Here is a 15170-nt window from a genome sequence, read left to right as displayed (position 1 = left end):
AAAAACATGGAACCAGCCATGCTGCCTATTGAAAGTAGACTGGATAAAAAAAAATGTGGTACTTATACCCAGTAGAATATTACGCAACCATAAAGAAGGACAAAATTATGAACTTTGCAGCAACTTGGATGGACCTAGAGTCTGTCATACTCAGTGATCTATCCTAGGAAAAAAGAACTGAGTACCACATGTTCTCACTCATAAGTGGACCCTGAACAATTATTATACTATAAGAAAGGGATTGGCAGTAGTGGGATACTGCCAGGGGATGGGGGAAGGGTGCACACCTTATCAGTAAGGGTACCTGATCTCAAACCAGATGAAGTGGGGACCAAAGTGAGGCCCCAACTTTACCTGTACAGTGACCATTTTGTATACCTAACCCTAATTGTACCCCACATCTTTAAAATAAAAAAAAAAATGAAAAAATGAAAAAAATCAGAACACGTTGCTCCCCTGACCACCAGATGGCACTGTGGGTCAGTAGACAGACCCTTCGCCCACTTCACGCCTAGTCTGGGTTAACTGTGCTCAAGTGTAATGTCGACCTGTTCTCTACATCTCCAACCTGGAAAAACATGGTGGCAGTGGGCTTAATTCTTGTTCATAAATAGTAGCAGTAGCACTGAGTGGTGCTTCCACAATTTTACTGGCACAAATAAACAGTTTGGGTATTTAAATAAGCAGTATGATCCTTAAGTCTTCACATAGAACTCATCCTTAATAGATTCATAATTAGGAGCTTGTAGCTTACAACCAGGTATTCTTTCAAGCCGGACTATTGGTTTCTGGGTGTCAAAATATTCCTGTGTAAAGATTTGGAACTGGCCTAGCTTGAAACTTTTTTCATGAAATCATTTCTTTCTCAGTAAAAGATGCTCAAGTGCCTAGACTAGAAAGAGAGTGGAGGTAGTCTGGTTGCAGTGGTCGAGGCAGGTTGTATGGCCATCTCTGGCTCTCACCAGTCTTCTGATTATACTACACACTGAGCTTGTGATGATCTCAGTTGGGATAAGATAAGCCTAAAACTTTGCGCTATTGCCCAGAAGGTGGTATTTCTTACTTAGGTAGGACTGCCGGTGAGCAAAAACAAAAAAACAGAAGCAAAAAAAACCATGGCTCTTTGCACTAGCCGCTGCCTAAGAATCAGTCGTTTCATTTCATTGGAGCTTCAGGGCCAAATCAAAATGAAATCAACGTGTATTTTTTTTTTTTCCATTTGTTTTCAAGAAGCACATTGATCTTTGAGAACAGGCATCCTTTCTTTGCAATTCCTTTGGAGACAACACAATCTATGCTTTTTATCTCAGGCCAGTCAAGGTTTTGGAACCCGGATGATTTGAATGCCTCCCAGAACGGGTCTTCCCCTCCCCAAGACTGGATAGAAGAGAAACTGCAAGAAGTTTGTGAAGATCTGGGGATCACCCGTGATGGTCACCTGAACCGAAAGAAGCTGGTGTCCATCTGCGAGCAGTATGGTTTGCAGAATGTCGATGGAGAGGTAAGCCCTGCGGTATAATTTATTCAGCAATAAGAATGATGGCGTGGTCTGGTGGCTCACACCTGTCATCCCAGCACTTTGGGAGGGGAGGGAAGAGGATTGCCTGAGCCCTGGGGTTTGAGATCAACCTGAGCAACATGGCAAGACCTTGTCTCTACAATAAATCATGAAAAATTAGCTGGGTGTGATGACATGCCCCTGTAGTTCCAGCTACTTGAAAGGCTGAGGCAGAGGGGTCGACTATGCCCAGCCACTGCACTCCTGCCTGGGCAATAGAGTGAGACTCCTAATCAAAAAAAGAATGATGGCCTGGTGTGGTGGCTCACACCTGTCATCCCAGGAGATTGTTTGAGCCCAGGGGTTTGAAACCAGCCTGGGCAACACAGCAAGACCTTGTCTCTACAAAAATTAAAAAATTAAAAATGAGCCGTGCCTAGTGGTACATGCCTATAGTTCCAGCTACTTGGGATGCTGGGGTGGAAGGATAGCCTGAACTCAAGAGGTTGAGCCTGCCATGAACCGTGATCGTCATGATCATGCCACCGTGCTGCAGCCTGGGCGACAGAGTGAGACTCCAACTCAAAAACACAAAAATTTAAAAAATTAAAAAGGAATATGAATGATGATGATAAAAAAAAAAGGAACATGAATGGCCAGAGGCTAGGATTAGCCATATCCTAGCTTCCTGCCGCTTGTTAGACAACATTTTCTTTTTTCCTAGGAAATTATTCTGTCATTGAGGGCTCATGTTGTGTTATAGACAAGAAAATCTGACGATAGCTGACACTTACTGAGATACTGCAGCTCTCTGTGCTAAGCATCTTACCCCGTGTGAAACTATCAGACATTAGCTCAGGGCAGCCATGATGTCAGACACATTTGTAAAGGTGTCCTTCACGGAGTAAAACGTGGAGATAGTGTGGGGGAAAAATTGAGCTGGAGGAATATTTTGAAGCCCGGTATACATTTTGGCTTTTGGGGGGAAAGATCTCAATATCACCCTTGGTTCTTAAGCAGATTGAGCAGCATCTAGGGAAAACGTATTCGCCAACGATGGGTTAAGCTGCTTTTCCATATGGACACAAAGAGACCCTTGGGTTAGATAGAGCAACCAGGAGTCATCATAATATGCTGGTCATGAGGAAATGGAAAGGGGTAACTTGGTTGTTTTTGAAAATACAGAATCTTGAATGAGCCCCCAAAAGACTCTAAATTGGACAAACTCTGAACTTGATGCTTTCTGAAAAACTAAGAGAGGAACTGGCAGGACTAGGTGCATAAATAACTGTGAAACATAAGAATATAAATAATTTGAAGTCATGCCTTTCAAAGAGCTGAAAAATAAGTATTGGACAGAGTTAGGTTAGGGCTACAGTTGTAGCTTTGGAAATCTTTGGTTATAAAGACATTTGAAACCATACTGTCCGCTTGCTCTAGAGCTAAGTGGTATCATTTTCCTGGATAAGAAAGAGATTTATTATCAAAAACTTCCAAACGGCCAAGCTAACAGAAAATTTTTGTTTTTCCTTCCTTCTCCTTTGTATATGTGACCATTATCCACCCTTTGGCTACCTTTTTTAATGGCTGAGAGGTCATTTATTTTCAGTGGCGGCAGTTGAGTCGTAAGATTAAATTCATCCTCCTAACTTATAAACCAGAGCAGTGTACAGAATCTTGGATTGTTTTTGCCAAAAAATGTTTCGCAAACTTGGATTGTTTATCTGAAACCAATTCTTGGAATGCAACTGTAGCCATTTGTGGGAAGCTGCATTTTCTTTTGTGGTGGAGTTTCCAAAACCCGGGCAAAGAAGTAGCACATTTGGTTATTTTCCTCTGGCCTGAGGATGAGTAGAGGATTGCTGATTGAATATAGCTTTTACTTAGTGTTTTTCTTCCTAAAGAAAAACCCTGAAATACTATAGTACTTAGTACTACTAACTCTAAACCACAAAGGAGCTAGAAGTTCAAGATCATCTCATTGATGTGCCACTTGCAATCCTAAAATTTTACAACAGAAAACAGTTTTAGATTTAGTCACCCCTCACTTTATAGGTGAGGAGAGTGAGATCACAGTGGCTCGGCGTTTCATGAAGGGGAACTAGCATCACCACCTTTTGCCTATAACTAGCACTCTGCTTTTTTTTTTTGGTTTGTTTGTTTTTGTTTATTTGTTTGTTTTTGAGTTGGAGTCTCACTGCGTTGCCCAGACTGAAGTGCAGTGGCCGCTCCCGGCCATCGCAGCCTCGACCTGCAGGGCTCTGGCCATCCTTCCACCTCAGCCTTCCAAGTAGCTGGAACTACAGGCACGCGCTACCACGCCTGGCTAATTTTTTTTTTTTTATTTATCGTGGAGATGAGGAATCGCCAAGTTGCCCAGGCGGGTCTTGAACCCATGGACTCAGGCAATTCACTCACCTCAGCCTCCCAAAGCGCGAGATTACAGGCTGAGCCACCGAGCCTGACTTAGTACTCTGCTTTCTAGAAGCAAGAACAATCACAGGGCAGGAAGGGCAAACTAGCTCCTTTGGAGAGGGCACGCATTCCTGAGTTCAGTTTACCAGCACTCACGACTTTCTGACTTCCTAAAAACATCCTGCCTCCTTCATTTACCCCACCTCATGGGCCTTTGGGTTTGTGATTATTTCCCAACATACACACTGGGACATCAACCCTCCAAAGACCTGGCCTGTGCATCCCAGAGAGTAAGAATGTCCTAAATGCCAAGTGCAGTGGCTCATGCCTATAATCCCAGCACTTAGTGAGCTGAGGTGAGAGGATTGCGTGAGCCAGGTGTTTGAGACCAGCCTGGGCAACAGTGGGAGACCTCATCTCCACAAAAAATCCAAAAAAAATTAGCAGGATGTGGTGGTGCATGCCTATAGTCCCTGCTACTCAAGAGGCTGAGGTAGAAAGATCGCCTGAGCCCAGGAGGCAAGCTGTGGTGAGCCGTGAGCATGCTGCTGCACTCTAGCCTGAGCAACAGAGTGATACTTCACCTCGAAAAAACCAAAAAAGGACGTCCTCACAGTCCTAGAGGCAGCTCCCACCCAGAGTGTATGGGGTGCCCTGTTGCCCATGTAACCTGCGTTGTTTCCTGCCCTTTGATTCGCCACTTGCCCACGCCCCCATCTAAAATAACTGGCAGGACTTGCCTGCTCCACCACGTTGAACGGATCAGGTGATGGGTGTTTAGGTGGTCTGGAAGGTGCGCACTGATTGGGCCAAGGCCACAATGAAGAGCAGTGTGGATCTAAAGTTAGAGCCAAACTGTTACCTTGTTAACGTCAATCAGTTCACCAGGATGTTCCTGTCACTTCTAGTCTGATGGTCCTGAAAATCTTGTCCTGCAGGACAGTGTTTGGTTGATAAGAACAAGACAGAAAAGCAAAGAGATCTTGGCAACCTCAAAATCTTGCCCTGAATACCTTCTGGTTGGTTTGGTCACAAGATTCTCTATTAGAAACTGTTGCTGAGCTGGGCTCGGTGGCTCAGCCTGTAATCCCACGCCTTTGGGAGGCTGAGGTGAGTAGATTGCCTGAGCCCGCGGGTTCGAGACACGCCTGGGCAACTTGGCGAGACCTCATCTCTACAATAAATCAAAAAAATCAGCCGGGCGTGGTAGCACATGCCTGTGATTCTGGCTACTTGGAAGGATCGCCGGAGCCCAGCAGGTTGAGGCTGCAGTGGCTAGGAGTGGCCACTGCACTCCAGTCTGGGCGACTGAGTGAAACTCCAACTCAAAAAAAAAAAAAGGAAACTGTTGCTTCTTCCAATGTTGCTTTCCACTCTTTATGAGGTTTTCTTGTTTCAGAGTTCTCTCCAGAGGAAATAGTATAAAAGCAAGAATGGAAACAGTTGTTTCCTACGGATGTGACTTAGGAGAAAAAACATTTGAAATAAATGAAATGCCCCTAGCAACTTACATGAAGAATAAAATCAACAATTATTAGATGATATGACTCTTAGCAGTCGTCCAGTTCTATGAAATGAAAATTAAAATTTGGGAGAATGTGTTACAAAAAATGTAGATCTGTGTCAGAATGACCCAGTTGTGTACTCTAATGCAACAAGAGTCAATGTATTGCGTATTCTATTCCCTTGCCTCTCAGTGGCCTGGGCATCACCTGGGAGCTTGTTAGAAACGTAGCATCAGCCCCTCTGCCAGACTTGATAGATCAGAGACTGCATTTTGACAAGCTCCCAAGTGGTTTCTGTTTTGTACATTGGAGGTGTGTTCTTATAGAAAAAAATTAACCCCCCAAGTAAGGAGGAATCTGAGTGCTGGCAGAAGGCCTTGGCCTGTCCTTCCCTTGCCATGGCTTCAGCGGTTCCCGTGGCTCTCTTCCCCTTCCTGTCCCCAGGCAAACCTCTGGAGGGGGCTGTAGCCCAACCTCCCTCGCCCCTGTTCTATAGGGGGACTTCTTGATGACTGTCAGAGGGTGCAAAACAGTCAGCCAAAATGCCCTTGTCTTTATGTCTCTTGGAACCTTTCTACTGCACCCACACATAAGATCCTTCTCACCCCCATCTTTGTCTCCCCTGTGCTGAAGCGTTAAAACAAAAACTCAACTCACACAGTGTTATTTCAAGTGAGGTTCTAAACCCCAGGTTATGGGTTTTAGGCCCAAACTCTTAAGCTCATTGCAATCTGTCCCAGGGCAAATTAAATATAAGCAAAATATCACTTAGAGTCACCACAGCATAAAGGCATAGGGAATGTCCAACTACTTTCCATTATTATGACACTGGGAAGCTTTATCTTTATATTATTTAGGTAATTTTTACATTTGTAAATATGATATGTAGCAACATTAAAGATTGCCTATTGTAGGAGTGAGTTAAAGAGAACACAGTTAACTGGCTTAATTGCGTAAGATTATGAAAATGTTGGAAAGGAATTTTTATTTAGCTTGTGGAAAGGGAGAGGATATATCATTACTGGAAAAGAAATAAATTCAGTGAAATGAAAATAAAGGGATGTCATTATATTTCTGGAGTCCTGGGATCAATAGTGGTACTGATTTCTATTGGGCAGAAGTGTACTTTGTTTTGTATTATTTTGTATTATTTTGAGTGAAGTATTTAAAATATGTGGTTCCTTTTTTTCTAGATGCTTGAGGAAGTATTCCACAATCTTGATCCTGATGGTACAATGAGTGTAGAAGATTTTTTCTATGGTTTGTTTAAAAATGGAAAATCCCTTACACCATCAGCCTCTACTCCATATAGACAACTAAAAAGGCACCTGTCCATGCAGGTAAGAAAGCAGCAGGAAGTGTTTTCTTGGTGAGTAAAAGTTAGAACCCACTTGAATAATTTCTAACGAATGAATCTGCTGTCTGCAGCGAAATACTAAGGAGAGAGAGAACGAAGCAGAGGTCGAATAAGAAAGACTAAACTACTAGGAAGGAAAGGTTGGGTTTGGGAAATGACCATAAATTACAGAGTGGGAAGGCCGCTAATTATGCTTCTTCATGTCAGCTCTGGATCAGAAGAAACCTGGTGTTAAGCAGGGACACATCTCATCTGTGTCATAGTACTGTCTACCAGAACAATTGTTCTTGATAAGCTTTGTGGGCTTGACTCACTCAGGAACTAAGATCAAAGGGGCTGCATGACTTTTTTTCCTACAGGGTAATGTGGAGAAGCATGCCTTCTGCCCGTTGTGGTCAGGATTGACCAACTTCGGCCTTGGCCAACATCTTGCAGAAGTGCCCAGGGCTAAGCTAAGCTTACTCGAGTCTCTTTCTTCTTCCAGTCTTTTGATGAGAGTGGACGACGAACCACCACCCCACTGGCAATGACGAGCACCATTGGCTTTCGGGTCTTCTCCTGCCTGGATGATGGGATGGGCCACGCATCTGTGGAGAGAATACTCGATGCCTGGCAGGAAGAGGGCATTGAGAACAGTCAGGAGGTCCTGAAGGTGTGGCAGCTAAAATGGGAGAAAAGTGACCCACTGGGGAAGGGTTCTATGAAAATGTTCTGCCTTTTTTTTTTTTTGAAACTCATTGGTTTGATACTTCTGTTCACCAGATCTCAGAGATAAGTCACTTTCCTTATTCCCTTTAACCGAAGCCTGTTGCTCAGTACTTTCCATATTTCTAACCCCAAAATTATCGACAAGAGAAATGCTTTTAGTTGATCTCTGGTTGGTAAAGATTAGAGTTATTCCATTGTGTTTATTTATAATGCCAGATCATTTTTTTAAAACCATGCAAATGATCATGTTATGCTTTCCTTAGAGAGAACTTAGTTATGTTCTAGACTGGAGATTGCTCTAGATTGTGTTCAGTTCTCTGAGTTTGTATAACCGTCACATTTTCTGCTGTTAGAGGATAGAACCAGTGATTTGTCTTGAATTTGTGCCTTGTTCTGATTTCTAGGCCTTGGATTTTAGCCTTGATGGAAACATCAACTTGACAGAATTGACACTCGCTCTTGAAAATGAACTTTTGGTCACCAAGAATGGCATTCACCAAGCAGCTCTGGCCAGTTTTAAGGCTGAAATCCGACATTTGCTGTGAGTTGAGCAAAGGATTGCCTGCTCCGGTCCGTCCCTTCTCTACTTGACCAATGTCATTCCGATGCCTTTGAAAAACACTCTTCCAACCCACGGGCAAATATGAATAATCTTCTATCACCTAACTTCTGCACAAATCTTCCATAAACCGTCAGAAATGAGGGAGAACTTAGATGGACATTTAGGCTTTTGATAGGAACTGTGGAATGCCTTTTTGTTTGGGGAGGATTCTGGTTGTCTTGGTTTCGTTTTTGTATTGAAGCAAGCCAAATGGGAGCTTTTTTGGGCCTACTTGTTGCTTAGAAACAGTTTCCTATTAACCCAGTTTATTTCTGATTCTAGAGAACGAGTTGATCAAGTGGTCAGAGAAAAGGAGAAGCTACGATCAGATCTAGACAAGGCTGAGAAGCTCAAGTCCCTAATGGCCTCTGAGGTGGATGACCACCATGCAGCCATAGAGCGCCGGAATGAGTACAACCTCAGGTGTGACCAGGAGGGCGAGGTCCCTCCTCTTCTACCAGTGGGATCCAGGGACATGGCATCTGCTGCTGCAGGGCCAGAAAAGAGCCTGGGGGGCTCTGCTGTCCCACCTGTTTGGCCTCACCGGGATGGAGTGATTTAGGGTGGCCAAGCCCTAAGGGAAATCAGGATACCCTAGACATTTTCTCAGGGTGCTTTTCCGCTCTGTGACTCTGTTTCCATTTTTGGTGGATTGATATAGGGACCAATATCGATCAATATAGAGGACTGTGTCAGCAGCTTGTCGGTTTTTCTTCCTCACAGGAAACTGGATGAAGAGTACAAGGAGCGAATAGCAGCCTTAAAGAATGAACTCCGAAAAGAGAGAGAGCAGATCCTGCAGCAGGTGGGCAAGCAGCGCTTAGAACTTGAGCAGGAAATTGAAAAGGCCAAAACAGAAGAGAACTATATCCGGGACCGCCTCACTCTCTCTTTAAAGGTAACCATCTTATTAGCTCTGCAGTCTGTTTCCCTGCTGGGGACACCACATGAAGGGCTACAGCTTTGTAAGAGGGCAGGTCTGCACAGGGTTCAGGTCAAGAATTCCCATAAGTTTGTGCTGCGGGATCATGGCCCAGCCATGGCATGGCCCTCCTAGCATCTGGATTTCAGGGGTGTCCAGGTTTCTGGTTTGCTGATGGTGTAGATGAGTGTATCTTGTTCTTCTTTGCCCCTGAAGGCACACTGGGCCCTCAGAGCTATTTGGCTGACACCCAGGTTCTCTCAGCTGCTTCTCCTATCCTGTCCCTTGTCCTCAGATCCTCTTCTTTCTGCCTGTCTGCCCCCATATTTTCACCACACGGCCTGGCCTCCTGCCACACAGGGGTATGCCTGTTTCTCTCTGCCTCCAAATGTACCGTTTCTCCCATGCATCCTCCCCTCTTTTCCTGCACTTCGGTGGGAGAATGATCCTTCTTTTTGCTAGTCTTTCCCACCAAGTAATATGGTATAGGGGCTCTGGAGTTGGGCTGAAGGGTTCAGATCTGGGTACTGCCACTTCCTGGAAAACTTTGATCGGGTGTCTTAGCCTGTTTCTTAATGTACAAAATAGGCACCTTAATAATACCTGCCCTATAGGATGGATGTGGGGACTCCATGAGATGATGCATAGACGGTGTCTGGAAAGTTAACAGGTACTTATGAACAGGGTTGCTATTGTTGCTATTAGGAAACGTTTCTGAAGCTTCACACATCAAAAGCTGAGCTAATTATCGCTCCCGAAGCATTCAACCACTTCATCCCCCAATTTTTCCCTAATCAGCATCATCACCATGTGCTGTAAGTCCCAGCAGCTAAGAGCCCAGTTCTCCCTTATCACTCACTCATCAGTCTCTAAGCCGTGCTGAGGCTCTGAAATGCCTCTCCGATATATCCCCTGCCCTGCACTTCCCGCCTCAGATGGGTTCAGAATTCATTAAGATTTTCCAGCAGGTTCCTGTGCAGCCTGAATCGTTCTTTCTTCCATTGCTCCTACCTCCATGCGACCCTCAGTCAAGGTCCCTAGAAGGAGCTTTTCCTCATACTCTTCAGACATCAGCTCCTGCTAGCAACTCCCAGTGCCATACCTGCCTCCCCCCCCACCCCCCCCACCCCACTCCCGCCATTAGTTCTCCTGGTTCCCTGGAGGGTCAGGCACTTTTATGCTCTTTCACTGATTTCCCCAACGCTGCAGGCTAGGGTGCTTTTGGATTCTCATTACTTTTTCTTGTCAGAGGACAGCCCATTTCCTACTGGGTCATGCATAGCTGTATCCACATCTGTTTTCCTCCCTGAGGTCAGTAATCATATCTGATCTGTCAGTTTCTAGAGCACCCACACAGTGCCTGATATTCAGAAATGACCCCTTCTTGTTTTAACCTCTAAACTTAGATATATTTTGAAAGATTCGTATTATAGAATTGGCCTTTTAGGGAAAGGTAGTATTTTTTAAATGTCTCAAGTACATTCTTTTTTACTTTATGTTGCTAAATGAGGGTGTGAACTAGAATATATTAAAAATGTGCTGGCTCTGTATTCTTTTGGCAAAATGTACTTTGAAATAGCATTCTGCCAATCAGCCTTTAACACTGGAGAAGAAAATTTGTCAAATGGCATGTCTGTGGGTTTTAACAAATGTGGGCGGAAATCTTTCTTTTAAAAAACTATATATACAGATCTTTTTAAATGAAAAAAATAACCTTTTATAGATTTATTTTTATTATAATAATTTAAACATAAGCAAATGATAAGCAACTTATGTGTAGATTTTACGTCTTTAAACCAAAATGAATGTATAAATTAAATATAAACCAAATTATAATATCAGTAAATTGATTGTAGACTTATTCTACTTTTTCTGAATTCTCTTTTTCAGACAGCTGAACAGGTATTTTATAACCAGTTTTCTTTCATTTGGCAACACTACATACTGAGAATATTTTCATGTCATTAAATATTCTACTGTAGTGCTGTCTAATAGATATAGAATGCAAGCCACATATGTAATTTCAAACTTGCAATAACCACATTAAAAAGTAAAAAGAAGCTGGGCTCGGTGGCTCAGCCTGTAATCCCACGCCTTTGGGAGGCTGAGGTGAGTGGATTGCCTGAGCCTGCAGGTTCGAGACCCGCCTGGGCAGCGAGACCTCATCTCTACAATTAATCAAAAAATCAGCCGGGCGTGGTAGTGCGTGCCTGTAATTCCGGATACTTGGAAGGCTGAGGCGGAAGGATCGCCGGAGCTCAGCAGGTCGAGGCTGCACTCCAGTCTGGGCGACAGAGTGAGACTCCGACTCGAAAAAAAAAAGTAAAAAGAAATGGGCAAACTTAATCTTAAACCATGTTTAATCCAATATCTCCAGGACATTGTTCTTTTGACATGTAATCAGTATACAAAAATTACTACTGAGCTATTTTATGTTTTTGTGCTATTTGGAATCTGATGTGTATTTTAAACTGAGGGCACATCTCAGACTATACCAGACGTATGTCAAGGACTTTGTATCTTCATGTGGTTGCTAGCGGTTACCATATCCAACAGGCTCAAAAATAAAAGGGCCAGTGCTTTGTTGTAAGATGGATATTAACATTTTTATGTTTACTTTTGTCACTTCCAATCTACTACAGCTTTCAAGATAGACACATTTTTCTGGCGTACCGATTTATGCTGTATATAAAATGGTACATCAGTTTGCTCGTTCCTTAATCCGTGCTACATTTAATTCCCCCAAACTTCTTAGGAAAACAGTCGTCTGGAAAACGAGCTTCTGGAAAATGCAGAGAAGTTGGCAGAGTATGAGAATCTGACAAACAAACTTCAGCGAAATTTGGAAAATGTGTTAGCAGAAAAGGTAAGCGTGTTTAAATCTGATTTCCCGATAGGCAGCCCAAAGTGTAGTTTACTCAAAAGAGTGGAAACAATGCCCCAAGAACATTTTTATTAGGGAATTGTTTGGGTGGCTAAAAGGAGTTGTAGTTTTTGCGGGGATATCATGTACCAGGTTGGTTATGAAGGAAAACATTGCTTGGCACTGAAAAATGATCCCTGTTTTGCTTGAACACATCACTCTAGTATGGTCTCCCTGTCATCCAGCTGCTGGTGCTTCTGTTTAAATGTCACATTCCTTTCATACTCAAGAGACTGGGTAAACACTAGAAACCAGGGCCTTTGCCATGTTAAAGGTCAAAGAAGGGCGCTCGGGAAAAAATGACAGCTTTGCCCTTTTCCCCTTCTAGTTCGGTGACCTCGATCCCAGCAGTGCTGAATTCTTCCTGCAAGAAGAGAGGCTGACACAGATGAGAAATGAATATGAACAGCAGTGCAGGGTAAGTGGACAAAGAGAACTGAGGAGGTACAGCGGCACCCAGATTCGGATCCCAGCTCTGCCGTTCACTAGCTCTGCGGCCATAAGCAAGTCACTTAACCCGTGACAGCCGCGAGTCCTCATCTATGAAATGGCAAAAGAGTACCCACTACATGGGGTTGTGAGGACTCAGTGAGTGAATATATGTAAAGTGTTTAGAACAGAGCCAGGGATATAGTAAGACACAAATGTTGGCCTATTAATATTATCATTCAGGATCCTGAACTATAGGGAATCATGCAAACTGCATTTAAGTCTGCTTTACCTAGGTCAGAAATTGCTAGTGCTTGGTGGAAAATGTGGTTTCATTCCAAGTGGAGCCATATTGGTATATTATTCAAAAGTAGCCTTTCTTGCGTGATCATTGCAGACCTAATCTGATGTGATTTGGTTTGCTTTCCTTTTTCTGAATATATTCCTTACCCTGTTTATTTACAAAATGCAAATGAAGAAGAAACCACTCAAGTCTTGGGCTAGTAAGCCATTCCCAATCCCTGCCAGGAGAAACACAAACAATTTTATAAATAACAAGAAGGTTTTTTTAAAATAAACTTAGGAATTTGGGATTTTCTTTTTTCTTAAAGCAGAAACATTTGTTTATTTTAACCAGGCAAATATAATGGAGTTGTAACTGCTTTAGATGAAAATTTTAATTGTGCAGAGAGGAGGGAAACAATCATGTTATGAAGCTGTGTTTGACCCACCTTCTCAGGAAATACATGTGTACATTTGAGAAAACAAATGAAGCATTTCTACTGCTTTTGTCATTAAGTTTTAGTTCTTGAGCCTAATAGAGTAAAGGTGTTTTCTTTTTTTGAGTCTCTGTCACCCAGACTGGAGTGCAGTGGCACATTCATGGCAACCCCAGCATCCACCTGCTGGTCTCTGGCAATCCTTCTGCCTCAGCCTTCCAAGTAGCCAGAACTGCAGGCGTGCGCTACCACGCCCGGCTAATTTATTTATTTATTTTTTTGAGTTGGAATCTCACTCTGTCCCCAGACTGGAGTGCAGTGGCCGCTCCCAGCCACTGCAGTCTCGACCTGCTGGGCTCTGGCGATCCTTCCGCCTCAGCCTTCCGAGTAGCTGGAACTACAGGCGCGCGCTACCACGCCTGGGTAGTTTTTTGATTTATTGTAGAGATGAGGTCTCGCTGCCCAGGCAGGTCTCGAACCCGCAGACTCAGGCAATCCACTCACCTCAGCCTCCCAAAGGCGCGTGATTACAGGCTAAGCCACCGAGCTCGGCTAATTTTTTATTTATTGTAGAGACGAGGTCTCACCGAGTTGCCTGGGCTGGTCTCAAACCCACAGGCTCAGGCAATCTACTCGTCTTGGCCTCCCAAAGTGCTGGGATTGCAGGCTGAGCCACCCACCGAACCGGGCCAAGTTAAGGTGTTTTCTAAGTGTCTTTAAATTTAATAACTTAATCAGTAAAATCTGTCAGCTATACTGCCAAAAATTCTCCCCCAGTTCATCCACTTCATTCTTTAACAGCTTTATACCATGTATTTTATCTATTTAAAATGTACAATTCAATCTTATATTCACAGAATTGTGAAGTCATCACCACATTCAATTTTAGAACACTTTTATCAACCCCCCCCAAAAAAACCCCTGTTCCACTTAGCCATAGTCTTTCCTATGCTTCCCCATCCCACCCCACCTGCCCTGGGCTACAGGCAACTACTAATCAACTTTGTCTCTATAGACTTACCATTTTTCACCTTTTATTTGAATGGAATTATATAATATGTAGCCCTTTGGACTGGCCTCCTTCACTTAGCATGTTTTCAAAGTTCATCCATGTTTTAGCATGTATCAGTACCTCATTCCTTTTTGTGGCTGAATAGTATTCCATTGTATGGATATACCACATTGTGTTTATCCATTCATTGGCTAATAGACATTTGAGGTGTTTTTTCCTATTAAGGATATTGCTGCTATGAAAATTTGTGTGCAAGTTTTTGTGTGGACGGACATATGTTTTAATTTCTCTTGGGTGTGTACCTAGGGGTAGAGTTGCTGGGTGATAAGGTAATTACGTGTTTAACCTTTTGAGGAACTGCCAAACTTCTTCCAAAGTGGTTGCACCATTTTCCATTTCCATCAGAATGAGAGTTCCATTTATTCACGTCTCTTCACCAACAGTTGCTCGTGTTCATCTTTTTTTTTTTTTTTTTGAGTTGGAGTCTCACTCCATCACCCAGGATGGAGTACAGCGGCACGCTCACGTCCACCCCAGCGTCGATCTGCTGGGCTCCTTCTGCCTCAGCCTTCCAAATAGCCAGAACTACAGGCATGCTCTACCACACCCAGCTAATTTTTGATTGATTGCAGAGACGAGATCTCACCAAGTTGTCCAGGCTGGTCTCAAGCCCACAGCCTCAGGCAATCCACTTGCCTCAGCCTCCCAAAGTGCTGGGATTACAGGCTAAGCCACCAAGCCTGGCCATCTTTTTTGTTTGTTTGTTTTTGTTTTTGTTTTTGAGTTGGAGTCTCACTCTGTCGCCCAGGCTGGAGGGCAGTGGCACGCTCCTGGCCACCGCAGCCTCGACCTGTTGGGCTCCGGCAATCCTTCCACCTCAGCCTTCCAGGTAACTGGAACTACAGGCGAGCGCTACCATGCCCGGCTAATTTTTTGATTTATTGTAGAGATGAGGTCTCGCCAAGTTGCCCAGGCAGGCCTCGAACCTGAAGGCTCAGGCAATCTACTCACCTCAGCCTCCCAAAGGCGCGGGATTACAGGCTGAGCCATTTTTTTTTTTTTTTTTTGAGTTGGGGTCTCA

The 15170-nt window shown here is 43.7% G+C and overlaps 1 protein-coding gene across 1 annotated transcript in view; it reads left to right on the top strand.

The window, feature by feature from the left end:
* NIN (ninein) overlaps positions 1-15170 on the top strand; it is a 115357-nt gene that overhangs the window by 54082 nt on the left and 46105 nt on the right. Inside the window, exons 6-13 of the mRNA XM_008057265.2 lie at positions 1311-1501; positions 6612-6758; positions 7260-7427; positions 7888-8024; positions 8367-8507; positions 8808-8982; positions 11762-11872; positions 12258-12347. Coding sequence (XP_008055456.1) covers positions 1311-1501; positions 6612-6758; positions 7260-7427; positions 7888-8024; positions 8367-8507; positions 8808-8982; positions 11762-11872; positions 12258-12347 — 1160 coding nt within the window. The remainder of the gene's footprint in view (positions 1-1310; positions 1502-6611; positions 6759-7259; positions 7428-7887; positions 8025-8366; positions 8508-8807; positions 8983-11761; positions 11873-12257; positions 12348-15170) is intronic.

This window comes from Carlito syrichta, unplaced genomic scaffold, assembly GCF_000164805.1.
Source record: "Carlito syrichta isolate Samal-C Ts95f unplaced genomic scaffold, Tarsius_syrichta-2.0.1 Scaffold302918, whole genome shotgun sequence".
NCBI classification, from domain to species: Eukaryota; Metazoa; Chordata; class Mammalia; order Primates; family Tarsiidae; genus Carlito; species Carlito syrichta.
This window is presented reverse-complemented; position numbering and strand designations above follow the sequence as displayed.